The 14176-nt window shown below is 41.3% G+C and overlaps 2 protein-coding genes across 3 annotated transcripts; one reads left to right on the top strand and one right to left on the bottom strand.

The window, feature by feature from the left end:
• Window positions 1–562: 562 nt before the first annotated feature.
• Window positions 563–7528, top strand: oit3 (oncoprotein induced transcript 3). Its single transcript, XM_068724842.1, has 9 exons — window positions 563–673; window positions 3346–3720; window positions 3817–3927; window positions 4674–4796; window positions 4916–5038; window positions 5687–5847; window positions 6011–6423; window positions 6988–7087; window positions 7255–7528. Exons 1-9 carry the CDS (start codon window positions 616–618, stop codon window positions 7417–7419), a joined length of 1629 nt encoding a protein of 542 aa, XP_068580943.1. The 5' UTR covers window positions 563–615; the 3' UTR covers window positions 7420–7528.
• Window positions 7512–10966, bottom strand: pla2g12b (phospholipase A2, group XIIB). Of its 2 annotated transcripts, none has more exons than XM_068724873.1 (4): window positions 9849–10966; window positions 9231–9319; window positions 8928–9093; window positions 7512–8807 (listed from the first exon to the last, which is right to left on the bottom strand). In XM_068724873.1, exons 1-4 carry the CDS (start codon window positions 10660–10662, stop codon window positions 8689–8691), a joined length of 1188 nt encoding a protein of 395 aa, XP_068580974.1. In that variant the 5' UTR covers window positions 10663–10966; the 3' UTR covers window positions 7512–8688. The 2 variants fall into 2 exon arrangements, with proteins under 2 accessions (XP_068580974.1, XP_068580975.1); XM_068724874.1 differs by having other exon boundaries at window positions 9243–9319; window positions 9849–10964.
• Between the last annotated feature and the right edge of the window lie 3210 nt (window positions 10967–14176).

Here is a 14176-nt window from a genome sequence, read left to right as displayed (position 1 = left end):
TAATTACATTATGAGAAACAAAAACTGCAAACCTCAGGTTAGTTTGGGTGCTTTCTAAATGAAAAGGGCCAAGCTTTAGACATTTTCTGGCAAATAACAGGGGCCAAGTTATTAGCTAGATGAGAACATATTCACTACTGTCAGATACTCTGCCTCAGCATTTGCCTTGAAGTGAAAGTTGCGTCAGCACGACACTAAGCAGATTAATCAGATTGGTTTAATGCTGCTGCAGATTAGATCATTGCTCAGTGTTCCACGCCCTTTAAATCAAGAAGGAATGAGCAGAAAATACATTAAGACGTAAAAAGGCCATAATCACACTTTTTCACAGCATGACGGCAAGAAAAATAAATATATTATGTTTGGTGTAGTTTAAGGTCATGTGTGCGAAGATTGAGGGAGGAGAGTGTGAAGACCGCACCATCTGAAACAATGGGAGGATGATGCTGTCACTGGATGTGGGGAGCAAGGGGTCAAGGTGAGACAGACAGACACAACAAAATGACACATGCAGATAAGAGGCGCCTATTAAAGACAGGCTGAACAAGGAGAGACACACACATGCACAACGCAGGCCTGAGCTCGGACTGTCATTTAGCCAACAGAAAACGTATCATGATTTTTTGGGTGGTTACAAGTCTGCTGCTGGAGGGTGTTGCAGTTTCAGGTTTAGGTGAGTACATTTGTTATGTTTTCACTCTCAAACAAGCAGGTATTTCCTTTATTAAGATTATATTTGAATTATTCTACAGCAATAACAGCAGTTGCAGTGGTCTTTACTTTAGATTAAAGAAAGGTTGACATTGTTCTATATATTTGTTATTGTCCACAAATCCCTTGAAAAGACCAGAACAAACAATAAATCCAGTACTTTTGGATTTCCCTCAACAGCCCCACAATCAGCCCCAAGCCTATTTATTTCCACTGAAGATGTTAGTCAAATATATTTAATTTATTTAAGCTTAATAAGTTCCTACAGCTGCTGGACATTAAAGCTTTCAGCAAATGTTTCTAAATTTAGATAATGCATTCCGCACGGACTATTTTCAGCAGTGGATTAACGCGCATTTGGTGCTCAAGTGAGTATTTGTCATCAGCAGGTTGGTGAACATGGCATTTTGAATGAACACAGATGTTGTCCAATGCAACTGTGTGGCTCATTGATGTGTTTTAATGGCTTTTGGACAATACTCAGTGTCTACGGCGTTGAGGGTGTACAGGTTTCCAACAATTCATTGTTGGTTTTGATCTTTTCGCACAATTTTTTCAATCAGCTTTAACCTTTAACAAAAACATATTCATTATGCAGAACAATATGGTTGGACACTGTATACTCTGAGGCTTCATCTTCATCTGTGCAAATAAGAGGCTGGAGTCTGACTCGGGTCAGGCTTGGCTCCACAATCCTTTAATAGCCATAGTAAGTTATTCAAGCCCCATCTGGAAGATTTAATGTCTACATTAGCATTCACCCACATGAGTCAGCTATGTCCTCTGCCCCTTCTGTGCTGCTGGAGCTTGAACAATGTTGGTCAGTCGTACATCTCCAAAACTGGTCGTTTATGCTGTCAGTGGGCCCAGTGGATTGATCCCTCTGCTTTTATTGGAGCAGCAGGTAGTGACAAGATGGACTGTCCATTAGAGGATGAAGGGTGAAAATGATGTGTGTGTGATGATTGTGTGTTTTGGCCTCCATTAGATGTCAAAAGCACTTTTCACACAAGGTACGGGAAAGTGTAAACACAGATTTTTTATTTAACGCAATCCAACTTAATGGAAAGCCTGGACTTTGGCTTTAGTGGAGATCACTGCTCCCGTAAAGTGTTGTGAACAGCTGTCACGTTTCCTGGCCTATCACTGAAGATGCTTTACTGCCGGGCTTATCAGCCTCCGCTGTTTCTTCATCCCCGCTGATTCTCAGTGAATAACACTTACTCTCACCCTTGCCCACTTTGCCCACTCCCATCAATGCTCACTTCTTCTTCTTTTCCTTTTGTTTTATGTCTGCCTCCTAATTACACTGTTGAGGGGGCATGAAGAGAGGGAGAGACTATTGATTGTTTTTGCTGCACTTTGTTTACTCTGCTCATTCAGTTGTTCTCCTGATTCTGCAACGCTTGCAGTAGTGAAAAGAGTCACCACTGACAGGACTGGATAAAGAGTTCTTTGTATGTGGTTTATTGGCTTTTAGTTCAATTAGAATAGACTCTGTGTTAAAGTTTATCATGAAGGTCCAAAGGTCTGCTTCATTGCAACAACTTTGCTCAAGTGAACAGTTTAGATGTACAAAACTGGTTTTCTCTGGACTGAGCAGAAAATGTAACTCTTTGAAAGGATCACTTCACCAAAACTACAAAAAAAAAAAAAAAGCAGCAGGACCCTGTTTCTGTGGGCATTGTGTTCCTTTCGTAAAGAGTTGACCCTTGAGGAAATGAGGGGAGAGAGATATGGGGGAGGACTTGCATCAAAGGTGTTGTTGTTAGCAACTTAAACCCATGTTTAACAGGGGTTCCCCTGTTTTGAATGTCTATTTATTTTATTTTTTTAACTCTTGTAAGCACCAGAAACAAAATTAATTTCATCTCCATTAAATTGATGTGTAGTCCAGAAATCTAGAATAAAGGGAGCTAATATGTTTTCTTTTCATAATTTGGGGGAAGTGGTTCTTTTAGCAGTGAAGACATATTTAAAGCTATCAGCAAAAGTAGCAATACCACAGTATAAAATATTCTTATAGAATAGTAATATAAATACTGTATCAAAAGTCAAAACAGTAGTATATATTTACCACAGTGTACATATATATATATATATATATATATATATATATATATATATAGGTATATATATATATATATATATATATATATATATATATATATATATATATATATATATATATATATATAGGTATATTACCAGATATTACGATAGCTAACATGTAAGCACTCTTTTTAACAACTTCATATACTATTGGGTAATTTAATCCAACCCATATCAAGGCATCATACTTTGTAAACCTATCATAGTTTTGTTTTGTATGTATATTCTTAAACTGAGCTTAAAGATTTATGTAGCAAAGTAAAAACTTGATAGTATTTAGCTCTGAAATCTAGTGGACTAGAAAGTATAAAGTAGCTCAAAATGAAAAAACTCAAGTAATGTACTTACTTTAGTACTTAGTACTTACTTGAGTAAATAGTTACTTTCCACCTTTCAGACTCCATACATTGTCCAACCAACCTCTCTCGCTCATCCTGCTTATCTTAAACACATATTTACATCATGTTCCTACTTTTTTCCAAAGCATGCGTAACTAAATCTTGTTCGTCTTTGCCGCCTCAGCCCTGGACCCATGCTCTGCATACATCAGCCTGAATGAACCTTGGAGGAACACAGACTACCACGTCAACCAGTCATCCGGCGTGCCCCTTTGTGACAGCCACGTGTCTGGAGAATGGTACCGCTTCACGGGCATGGCCGGGGATGCCATGCCCACCTTCTGCGTCTCTGAGAACCACTGTGGCACGCATGCTCCCATCTGGCTCAACGGCAGCCACCCTCAACCCCACGAAGGCATCGTCACGCTGCCTGTGTGTGCCAGCTTCGATGACAACTGCTGCCAGTGGAACGGCAGTATCGATGTGAAGGCCTGTACTAGTGGATACTTTGTCTATCGCCTGCCCAGACCCTCAGTCTGCTTCCATGTGTACTGTGGCCGTGAGTGTTTGTGTGTGATATGTAAAAAGTCAATTTTTTACTTTACTTTTCTTGTCTATTGTTGTGTTATTATGTTTTTGTGTGTGTGTTACATAGATTTCTATGATATCTGTGATGAGGTTGACTGCGCAGGTCCCAGATGTCCAGAGTCTGACTGTCGCTGTGCACCTGGAACTGTCCTGGGACCAGACAGACAAACATGCCTGGGTGAGACGGACAGAGAGGGAGGAAGAGAAAGGACAGATAAGTTGTGTAACAGAAGTGGAAGACAGATAGGCTGGAAATGGTTTCTGAAAGACAGTAACAAATAGAAAGAGAAATCATTCCGAGCTGGCTTTACAGTATCTTCACCCATTGTTTTGACAAACACATTCATAAATATGGATAGGCTGTTTCTTGGCTATTCCTATTTACATGCACATGATATTCACGATATGAGGCATTCCCGTGTGTGTGTGTGTGTGTGTGTGTGTGTGTGTGTGTGTGTGTGTGTGTGTGTGTGTGTGTGTGTGTGTGTGTGTGCGTGTGTGCGTGCATGCTTGTGTGGTACACTGGATGCTACACCTAATGATGGGTGACAAGCTTGCAGTGGGAACCTAGCCTGAAAACTCCCATTATCTCATTATTCACCCATCAACCAAATCTGCCCTCCGCTGTCTCAGAAATGACTTCTTCATTTTTCAATCTTCGCTCACTCTCTTTCCTCACTCCCTTGCACTTTCACTTTAGTCCCTCCTTTTATTTCACCCATCAATGATTTCTTTACCAGTCCTCTCAGTATTATCAGCGCAGATTTAAAGTCCTTTAAAGTCCATTCATCATCTTCCTCCCAAGAACACTGAAGTGATTAGCCTCAAGGTGATGAACTCCACCCATCTGGTACTCAGTCGATTAAACCAGGGCTCATTTAATAATAATATCTGACCCAGCTGTGGTGTGCGTCCTATGTTCAGATGTGAACGAATGTGGAAAGGGCAACGGTGGCTGTGCAGAGGTGTGTGTGAACACCAAAGGCTCCAGGCGCTGTGAGTGTGGGTCAGGTCGTGTGCTGGACAACGATGGACGCAACTGCAGAGGTACATCCATGTTGTGATGTTCATATGACACACCAGTCAACGTTGTACAGAGATAGTTAACCCTGGGAACCACACGGTGCTCTTCATCTTTTTTATTTTCTCTGTGTGGCCTCATGCAGAGATAGCAGGCTGTCATGTTAACAATGGAGGCTGTAGCCATGGCTGCTCCTCACTGCTGGACTCCTATCAGTGCCACTGTCCCAGAGGGCTGGAGCTGGGAGAGGATAAACGCACATGCCAGGGTGTGTATCAGTGTGTGTGTGTGTGTGTGTGTGTGTGTGTGTGTGTGTTTGAGAAAGGCAGATATTGGAGTCAGATAATCAATGAGACTGCAAGGCAAGCTGACACCGAAATGCATGATTGCATTAATCTGGAAATATGTCCTTGATAGCAGAGGTTTGACCAAAATGTATTTCCTCCGGCCATAACGGAATTCCCAACCTTTCAGTGCGGTGTTATTTATATGTAAGGGAGCATCGATAACTATTTCAATGTAATTTTTGATAGCAAAGGACAGCTCAAATTTATTTTCAGTAGATCTTTTTTTTTTGATTAGCTGATAACAGGCTATTACAAAAAAATTTGAAATTATGAAAAATCCCAGATTGAGTCCAAGGTGACATCCTCAAATCACATGTTAAATCCAATCAAATCAAAAACTCAGAATAATCTGAGATTATTCAAATTTAGAGCTGCAACCATTGATTATTTTCATTAATAATTCATGTTTTTACTATCTCAGTAATCTAGCTTTCATTACGTACTTTGCCAACAAAAAGATTGTGTGATATGTTTTCATCTCCGTCGTTCTATCCATGCACTGTTTCACGTTTTGTGCCATTTTATGGGACCGTAATAATATGTCATATCTTTGTCTCCGTTTCCTGCAGTGCCAGTCCAGTGTGATTCCAGCTCTATTATTGTGTCAGTTCCTAAGGACCTTGTAGGAGGACTGGAGCTCTCTCTGTCCAACTCGTCTTGTCGGGGTGTCTCCAATGGCACACACATCAACCTCAGCTTCAGCCTCAAGACCTGCGGCACAGTGGTGGAGGTCAGAAGCGTTGGGTTGAAACTTTTTAGACTGAATGTGCTCAGGGTTTAGTCTCTACGGTTTGGGCTAGAAGAAATATTTGATTATCTTATATCTTTATTAAAGAGCTGTGCCTTAATCTTGGGTTGTGTGAGGTTGCCGTTAACTGAATGTTGCCCCCCAGGTGACAGATGACAAGATTGTGGGGACCAACCTGGTGACAGGCCTCCCTCGGAGCAGCCCAGGCAGCAGCAGCGACTTGATAGTCCGCACCAGCAAGTTAGTGCTGCCGGTCACCTGTGTGTTCCCCAGGGAATACCAAGTGTCGGACGGATACCAGGCAAGTCAGCGCAGCTCAGCCCTTGAGCTGGCAGGCCACAGTGAGGGAGTCTTCCCCTTCTTCCTGGAGCTCTTCAAGAGCGCAGAGTTCTTGGAGCCCTACCGCACCCCGCCCCAGCTCCGCCTGCACGACTCCCTGTTCTTCGGGGTGGAGCCAAAGGAGAGGGTAGAGGGCCTCTCTGCACTGGTAGAGAGCTGCTTCGCCACACCAGGGCCCAAAGCTGACGAGGCCCTCAAGTATTATCTCATCAAAGACGGGTGAATAGTGTGGAAGTTTAAATGCCACATCTTGTGCTGCGTGACATAGCAGACTTATTGCAAATGCCTTAAACCAGAAGACAGCACTGCTGGAAAAAATGATACATTACTACATTACATTAAAACGACAGAATCCTGTCTTTTTAATATTGTCTCATTAATACGAGAAATGCTTTTGGTCCTGCAGCTTTAATGGTCCTTATAATAAACGTCAACAGGATCAGACCTAACGGCTTCGTGACCACAAAGCTCTAGCATCTGCTGCTTCACGGTTGTGGGAAAGAAAATCCCCACTCCTTCAATGAAATGTCAAGTTGAAAATGCCACTGGCCTCATACTCACATGGAAAGAAAAATTGAAAGATTGAAACACAGAACACAAACCACTCCACGGAATCAACAGAGCAGGGTTCTAATGGTATTTTTAAAAGGATTCATGAAAATAAACAGTGTTTCAGGGCCTTAGGGCAGCTAACCTTGATGAAGTGGCTTGTTAGAGAAACAAGGATCACTTAAGATTGTGTTAAGATTTCAACCGCATTTTTCTCTTTGACTTATTTTCCAGGTGTATCTCTGATGAAACAGTGACACAGTACTCATCAAAGGACCAGCTCTCTAAGCACTACCGGGTCCCTGTCTTCAAGTTCATTGGCAAGGACAACCGAGTGAGTCAAAAAAGCATGCTAGGAGCCAGCTGGCAAGAGTGTGTGGGCTCACGTCTGTGTAGCGCTATGCTGTAAGGACTGTATGCCTACACCGTCTGAAGTAGCAGTGTCCTTGGATTGTGTTCTTCTCTATCTACTCAAAACAAGTTTGTCTCCTCCGTTTACAGCAAGTGTTCCTCCACTGCCAGGTGTTAGTGTGCGGGGCAGGAGACTCCCACTGCGCTAAGCGTTGTCGAGGACGTGTCCGCCGAGAGCTTCGGACCGGTGAACCTCAGAAGCAGCACACACTGAGTGGAGGCCCCATCTTCATCTTGCCTGAGCCGGAACGCTAACTAACTCTAACATGCATAAAAAAGCATCATGAGAGCAGGGCAACAGCAGCAGCTATATCACAATTGCAGAGTATCATTTAGATTAAAGGAGATGAACTGACCATTTCAGTTTATTTGGTATTTGAAAGTCCTTCATATACAGATATACATGCAGATGTACAGTATATACATTCTTCTTTACTCCTATGTAAGTTCCAGTGTCAGTCACAGTGATGTAAATCCGTTGAATTCTGCTTAATACATCAATGTGTGTGTGTGTGTGTGTCTTTGCGACTATGCCTGGCAGCCAAATTTGCTGACATTAAAGCGATGACATTTCTATTAGAAATCATTGGGAGGGGCCACAGTTCATTTGTAACAATTTCGGCGTGAAGGATGTTTTTTTCTAGGTCACACTTTCAGGCATTTTTCAGGCTTGATTACAGCTTAAAGACTTAGTAGATTTATAGAAGTGGTTTATATTTCACACCATTACTGACTTGAAAAATGCATGTGGAACACCCATAGACGTATTCGGACTAATTTACTCAGTTTAATCAATCGCTGGGGATCATGTCACACATCCCAATATGGTGGAAAAGAGATAGCGGTGGGGCGTGCCTGCAAATGATGCCAACGATTCATCATTGACAATTAATCTAGAATTAATCATGTCAGTTAAACTGCAATTAGTCATGTATTCATTCATAAAACAAATATCAAATTACTTGTAAATAACTGACTTCAAACATTAACATAGTAGCCGTAATAGGCATCACATTTACATGACACTGACTTTGAGCATACTATCTTGATAAATAGCTGCACACAACAAACCATGTATACCTTAGTAATTAAATTATGTCAGTCTATCTAGAGGAAATTATTCCAACTACAATATCTTTCCCATCAGGCACTGCATTTGGCGTCATCAAAGTAATTTATGGTAATGGAGTCATAGAGGCCTAAAATGGCCTAAAATGAAATGGAGTATGAAGAGTATAACATGCATAAGCAGTTAATTAACATTTTGAAAGTCATATTCAGATACTTACTATATATCAGTACTGCCTCTGAATAAAACCTGAGAAACTGTTAATTTGCATTTTCCATCTATATCTTTTTTTTTTTTTTTTTTTAACTCCCAGGCTGTGAATCTTGAGTGGGCTGTTGTTAAGTACATCCTCTTTGACAAAAGCCTATAAATATACAGCATAATCTTTAGAAATGCCCGAGACTCAGTTATTTGTCTGCGAAAACATCCAGGGAATTTGTCCAGAGTGTTCTGTGTCACAGTTCATCCCTCTCCTCTCCCTCGCAGACACACGCTGCCCTCTGGCTGTTCATGTAAGGCCTGCAACCAAGAGTCCCCACTGTGCTGTGGAGAGCGTCTGCCATTGACTCACAGGCTAAGAAGAAAAGACAGAGAGATATTAGAAAGAGAAAAGAAGGCAGACTTTATTATTATTTGTATGTGAGATGCTCCTGCTTCCACCCTATATATCAGTAGATATCTGCAAATAGCTCACCTTGCACCTTCGACACAAAGCCCAGACTCTTCTTAAGGTCGGAGCAGATGCCATGCAGACACAAGCGAAACTCTGAGTCACAGTCGTTCTTGCTTGTGCCACAAGTGTCATAGCACACGTCGAGCTGGTTACAGCACGTTGTCATAGCAGGGATCCCCAGGTCAAGCTGTTAAAAGAAAGAACTGTGTCAGTGCAGTTTACTAATACACAACCAACGGCATTTCCTTATGGTTGTGTTCAGCTCCATTGTATGTGCTTAATGATGTGGTTCCGGACTGTTGGTGTTATGAACAAGCCACCTACAACTTCATTCACCTGGAATCCCACCAGAGAGGAGCTGCAGCCGTTGGGCTCTGGGAGCTGGTAGCCGGGACGAGGTTGAGGAAGTTCTTCTAAAAACACAGAGAAGTAACAGTTCCATTTGATTTTAAAACTGAAGTGAAGGCCCATCAACAAACTAACGTCATCATGTACTCCTAGTCAAGGATCTACATCATATCTCTGTTCTTGGGTGTGTGTTGTTTCACAGATAACATGTAACTTCAGTTTGAGTACATCTGTGTTGGTTGTGTAACTGCATGTACATCTACCTCTCAGACTGATAACCAGAATGTATTCAGGTTTCGTTATCAGCAACCTAGCATGATGTATATAAGAAGCTGATAAACTGACAGCAGAAGGATTGATTTGACACGTAAAAAGAAAACAGATACATAATAACAGAAGGAATATGGGATGTGGACAACATAATAATCAACAAAAACATACTTTGAACCAGAAGCACTGATTATCTTTTGGGGTCTTGTGATTAACAACTACTCAAACTATTTTGCTATTTCTAAGTCCCACCTCCAGGACACTAAGAGACTTGTGATTCTCAGTAAAATAACAGTATTGTTAATTCAAGAGATTCGTTCTTACCATATCTGCAGCGGTACTGACACACACCATCGTGTCCCCCTGCCAGCTCCACCAAGGACCCAAAGTATCCGTGCATACTCTGGAAACTACTTCTAATTGAGTTGAAGCTCCAGCTGCTATCTTCTTCTTGTGCCAAGGGTTCGTTTAGGAGCTGGTTTGTCTGGACTGGTCTGATGTCATTGTCCTCCTCCGCCTCAGTAGAAGAAGGTTGCTCCTGGGTGACAGCTTCACCAGTAAGAGCTTCCATGGCAGGGGGATCTTCAGCGGGCTTTTCACTGCCTGTCTCTGGCTCTTCGGCTGTTGCAACGTCTGCTACTGGGACATCCTCTTCTGGTTTCTCATCTGAAGGGTTATCCTCTGCCAGTATTTCAGCCAACAGATTGTCACCAACAATGGTAGAAGAAGGTTGCTCCTGGGTGACAGCTTCACCTGTAAGAGTTTCCATGGCAGGGGGATCTTCAGCGGGCTTTTCACTGTCTGTCTCTGGCTCTTTGGCTGTTGCAACGTCTGCTACTGGGACATCTTCTTCTGGTTTCTCATCTGAAGGGTTATCCTCTGCCAGTATTTCAGCCAACAGATTGTCACCAACAATGGAAGTGGCTGCAGGTTCCTCAACTGCCGGTGAATCTTCTAGTTGGCTATCTGCAGGAGCTGCAGCTTCTTCAGCTGCTACAACAACACCATCAGCAACAGCAGCTGAGTCCACAAGAGGTGCCTCCTCCTCCTCCTCTGGCTGAGTCTGGTAGTGGCCTAAAGCAGCAGACATGCCCGTGGACACACAGAGGACGAGCAGAACTACAGTCCGAAGCAGCATGATGACAATCCAAGCAGGAGGCCCAAGGCAAGGTGTTGTTAACAGGGTGAGAAGCGCTTAGACAGTGACAAAATCACACTGCTCCTACTGGCCCTGCAAGCCAGTGAGCAGACTTTGACCTATGATTAGGTTCTAGCAGACAGCAAAGCATGTTCTCATGTTCGGGGCAAAGGTCACCCCATATCAATCCAATGAAAGCTTGTATAATTCCTCTAATTCTCTTATTCTCTGTGATTCTTGAACACATTAAATGAGTAATTTCATCACTGTTTTATCCACAAAGCTTTAATTGTTTTTTTATTACTCAGAAGTCACGTGGAACACGAGCTTTCAGCCCTAATCTGATGTCATTTTTCACCTGTGAGTTTGGATTTAGTTCAAGTTTGCACTAATAGTGCCCTGATATCTGCCCTACACCTGAAAACAATATGAATATCAAAATGTGTATCTAGTATAAAACTAGAGCCCTGGGGCTTGGACATACAAAGTTATCATAGGTGGAAATTTCACACTAACATATTTTTAAAAGAAAAGTTATTTTACTTAAGGTAATATATGATGGCATGTTTTATGTTACGTATTTAATGTTCAAACTGGAGCCACGAACCACCAGAGAATAAGGTTACAATCACTTTTGCTGTTTCTGATTGCCATGGTTTTTGAAAGCAATTCAAAAACCCCTCTACCATAGAACACAATGATATGTACACAGGATTAAAATAATCCTGCGTATAAGGTTAAATAAGGTTAGTAAATGTACTAAAAATCTTCCTCTGTTGTCACAAAGTGCTAGCTTGTTTGTCATCTGAAGAGTAGTAATGGCTAACTTTAGCATAAAATGTCCAAACAGTAACAGCGTGGACGTTAAGTGTTGGAATAGTGTTTCCAGCATGTGTTGGTATTCATCGTTAATTGATTAGGAATGTATTTGTTATATACTTTTAAAATATTTGTTAAAAATGGCATGCTTGTATTTGTCAGGAAATGGCGCCTCTGTCTGGTGCAGAAAAGCAGCAGCGGCACGTCGGGATGCGAGAGAAGGATAGGTGGAGAAAGGACAGAGTAAAAGGAAGAAAAAAGAAAGTGTTAGACATCAGTGAAAGAGAGAAGAGAGCACAGAGAAAGAAATGGCGAGAAAGGAAGAAAAAGCTTCGGAAGAGTGCCAGAGCCAGGACTGCTCTTCCTCCAAGTCCAGACACTTCTCCAGAGCCAGGCAATGTCCCACTACTAGGGCCTCAGGGTTAGAGGAGAGTTAATGGTTAGGTGTGTGAGTGTGTTTGTCAGTCCATGTATTACTCATGTTGTTGGGACATAAATCTGTTGACAGACTCGCCTTCCTTTTAGGATGAACACTTGGTTTAAGGTTAGGTTTAAAGAAAGACAGTCTACATCCTGAGTGTTCAGCTCCCTTCGGGTCAGTTAGTGGATAAATGAGCTCACTAGCTGACTCCGACACATTTACTTTGATGTGGAAACTGAAATCTTGATTAATATGCACTGTTGCTAATATATATATATATATATATATATATATATATATATACACACACACACTGTATATACAGTATATGCATATACATACATACACATATAAAATAATGAATAAATAAGGTTTAGCAGTTAGGGGAGTTTAGAGGGAAGGGTTGGTTTTACAATAATAAGGTAGAAAGGTAGTAGAGCGGTTACGGAAACAAATATATGTTAGATTGATTGTAAATTGTAACAATATGCTTACTGTGTTTTAGGCAATATATTGTTGAGTGGAGGAACGTCAGGCGTGGGAGAAGGAGGCTGCAGAATGAAATTGAACAACTAAAGGCCTTGTTGGAGAAGGAAAAGAGAAAAAAAGAAAAATACAAGAAGAGGTACCAGCGGTCAGCACGTTCTATAGTGGATGGACTGCTGCGCAATCAAACAATTAACAACACCATTAGGAGAAGATTGTTATTGCAGGAATCAATAATTGATTATTAATTATAATTATTATAACCTTGGAAAGGAAGGCAAGCAACAGATTACCTGCTGAATGCAAAGAGAAAGTAAAGGCTTTCTTTTTAAGGGATGACGTCGGCCGTATGACAACATGAAGAAAACAAACTGTCACTCAAAAGAAGATGAAAAGACAGAAATGTTTGCTAACCGACACAATGAAAAATCTGCACCAGAAGTTCCTTTCAGAAAATGAACATCAGGTCTCCTATTCCTGTTTCTGCACCTTAAGACCATTTTGGGTTGTGGTGCCCACAGAGGCTGATCGTGAAACCTGTCAGTGTAGAACCCATGAGAACTTACCGTTCATGGCCAACAAGAAACAAAGCACCACCTCTAAAGTGTGAAAGCACATCACAGTAAACGATAACAGTTGATTCACCTCACGCTGTTGTGGATTCTGTTCTTCATTGAGCTGAATGAAAGAGACAATTCGTTTGATCTCAATTTACAATTCTTTCCTCAAACTTTAAAGCAGTGCTGTAGTTCTTCATCATACTGACACACTAATGCAGAATATACAATCAATCAACCAAAAATAAGAGATCCAGTAGCTCTCATGAAGTACCTGTCTGAAGTTTCCTGACTTCAACAGCCAGACCAATGACGACATTAACAAGGACAGTCAGACCAGCAGGATCAAACTCGCTGGTCAAACGCTTCTACAAGAAAAACTGTTCGATTAGACTCTGAACATTTAACCTCTAAGTGTTTTAGATACGATGGATATAAATGGACATCAACTGAAACCATCTGATGAATTTAAAGTCTAAAACTTAAGTCCACATCATGAATTTCACTAAAATGAAATGTGACGTTGATAGTTTTCCTCTAAAAGGTCACTTCAATCAAAAACAGACACAACTTAAAAACTTAACAACTATCTTACAGTGAACCTGTAAATATTGTTTCATCAAAAATAATTTTTGATGAAGTACTATCCACAGAAATACAGTCCAGAGTCAGATGAATTCACTTGTTTGATTGTGAGAAGAACAGTAGAGATATTTTGATCTCATTTCAAATTTTCCATTTCTAAATCCATAAGAGAAAATAACAGGCTGTAACATTTTCTTTAAATACACTCTTAAATAAGTGAATAGTTTCAATCCTGGTGGGTTAAAGTCACCAACACATATATACTTATTAATTCTCCACTCATCATCTCACTATAAACCCTCCGTCATCATTGACCTTATGGCTCCTCCTCCATCAAACATCAATCAAGACAATCTTTGACCGAATGAGAAAATGTGACCGTGGCTAAGTGGTCAGCGGTTTGATCCCCGGCTCCAGCTAGTCTCATGTCAATGTGTCCTTGAGCAAGACACTTAACCCCAAAATTGCTCCCGTAGCTGCGTCTACGGTGTGTAGATAGATACTGAATTGTAAGTCGCTTTGGATAAAAGCGTCTGCTAAATGACTGTAATGTGTGGAACATCGAACATTTTGTCAATTTTGCATGAATAGATGATATTTATGATCTGCTGGCAGTATAAATAACAAGTGTCTACGCTGTGTGACT

Source organism: Cebidichthys violaceus, unplaced genomic scaffold (assembly GCF_023349555.1).
Source record: "Cebidichthys violaceus isolate CVI_PGR_0920_01 unplaced genomic scaffold, fCebVio1.0.p SCAF_10, whole genome shotgun sequence".
NCBI lineage: Eukaryota > Metazoa > Chordata > Actinopteri > Perciformes > Stichaeidae > Cebidichthys > Cebidichthys violaceus.
This window is presented reverse-complemented; position numbering and strand designations above follow the sequence as displayed.

Excerpts from the sequence above, each read along its gene's own strand:
- pla2g12b (XM_068724873.1), bottom strand. The coding sequence starts at position 10,662 with ATGCTGCTTCGGACTGTAGTTCTGCTCGTCCTCTGTGTGTCCACGGGC. Across the intron at positions 9,320-9,848 it reads TCAGTACCGCTGCAGATATG|AAGAACTTCCTCAACCTCGT; the intron begins GTAAGAACGAAT and ends CTGTGTTTTTAG. Across the intron at positions 9,094-9,230 it reads GATTCCAGGTGAATGAAGTT|CTTGACCTGGGGATCCCTGC; the intron begins GTAGGTGGCTTG and ends TTCTTTTAACAG.
- oit3 (XM_068724842.1), top strand. The coding sequence starts at position 616 with ATGATTTTTTGGGTGGTTACAAGTCTGCTGCTGGAGGGTGTTGCAGTT. Across the intron at positions 674-3,345 it reads TGTTGCAGTTTCAGGTTTAG|CCCTGGACCCATGCTCTGCA; the intron begins GTGAGTACATTT and ends TTGCCGCCTCAG. Across the intron at positions 4,797-4,915 it reads CGATGGACGCAACTGCAGAG|AGATAGCAGGCTGTCATGTT; the intron begins GTACATCCATGT and ends GGCCTCATGCAG.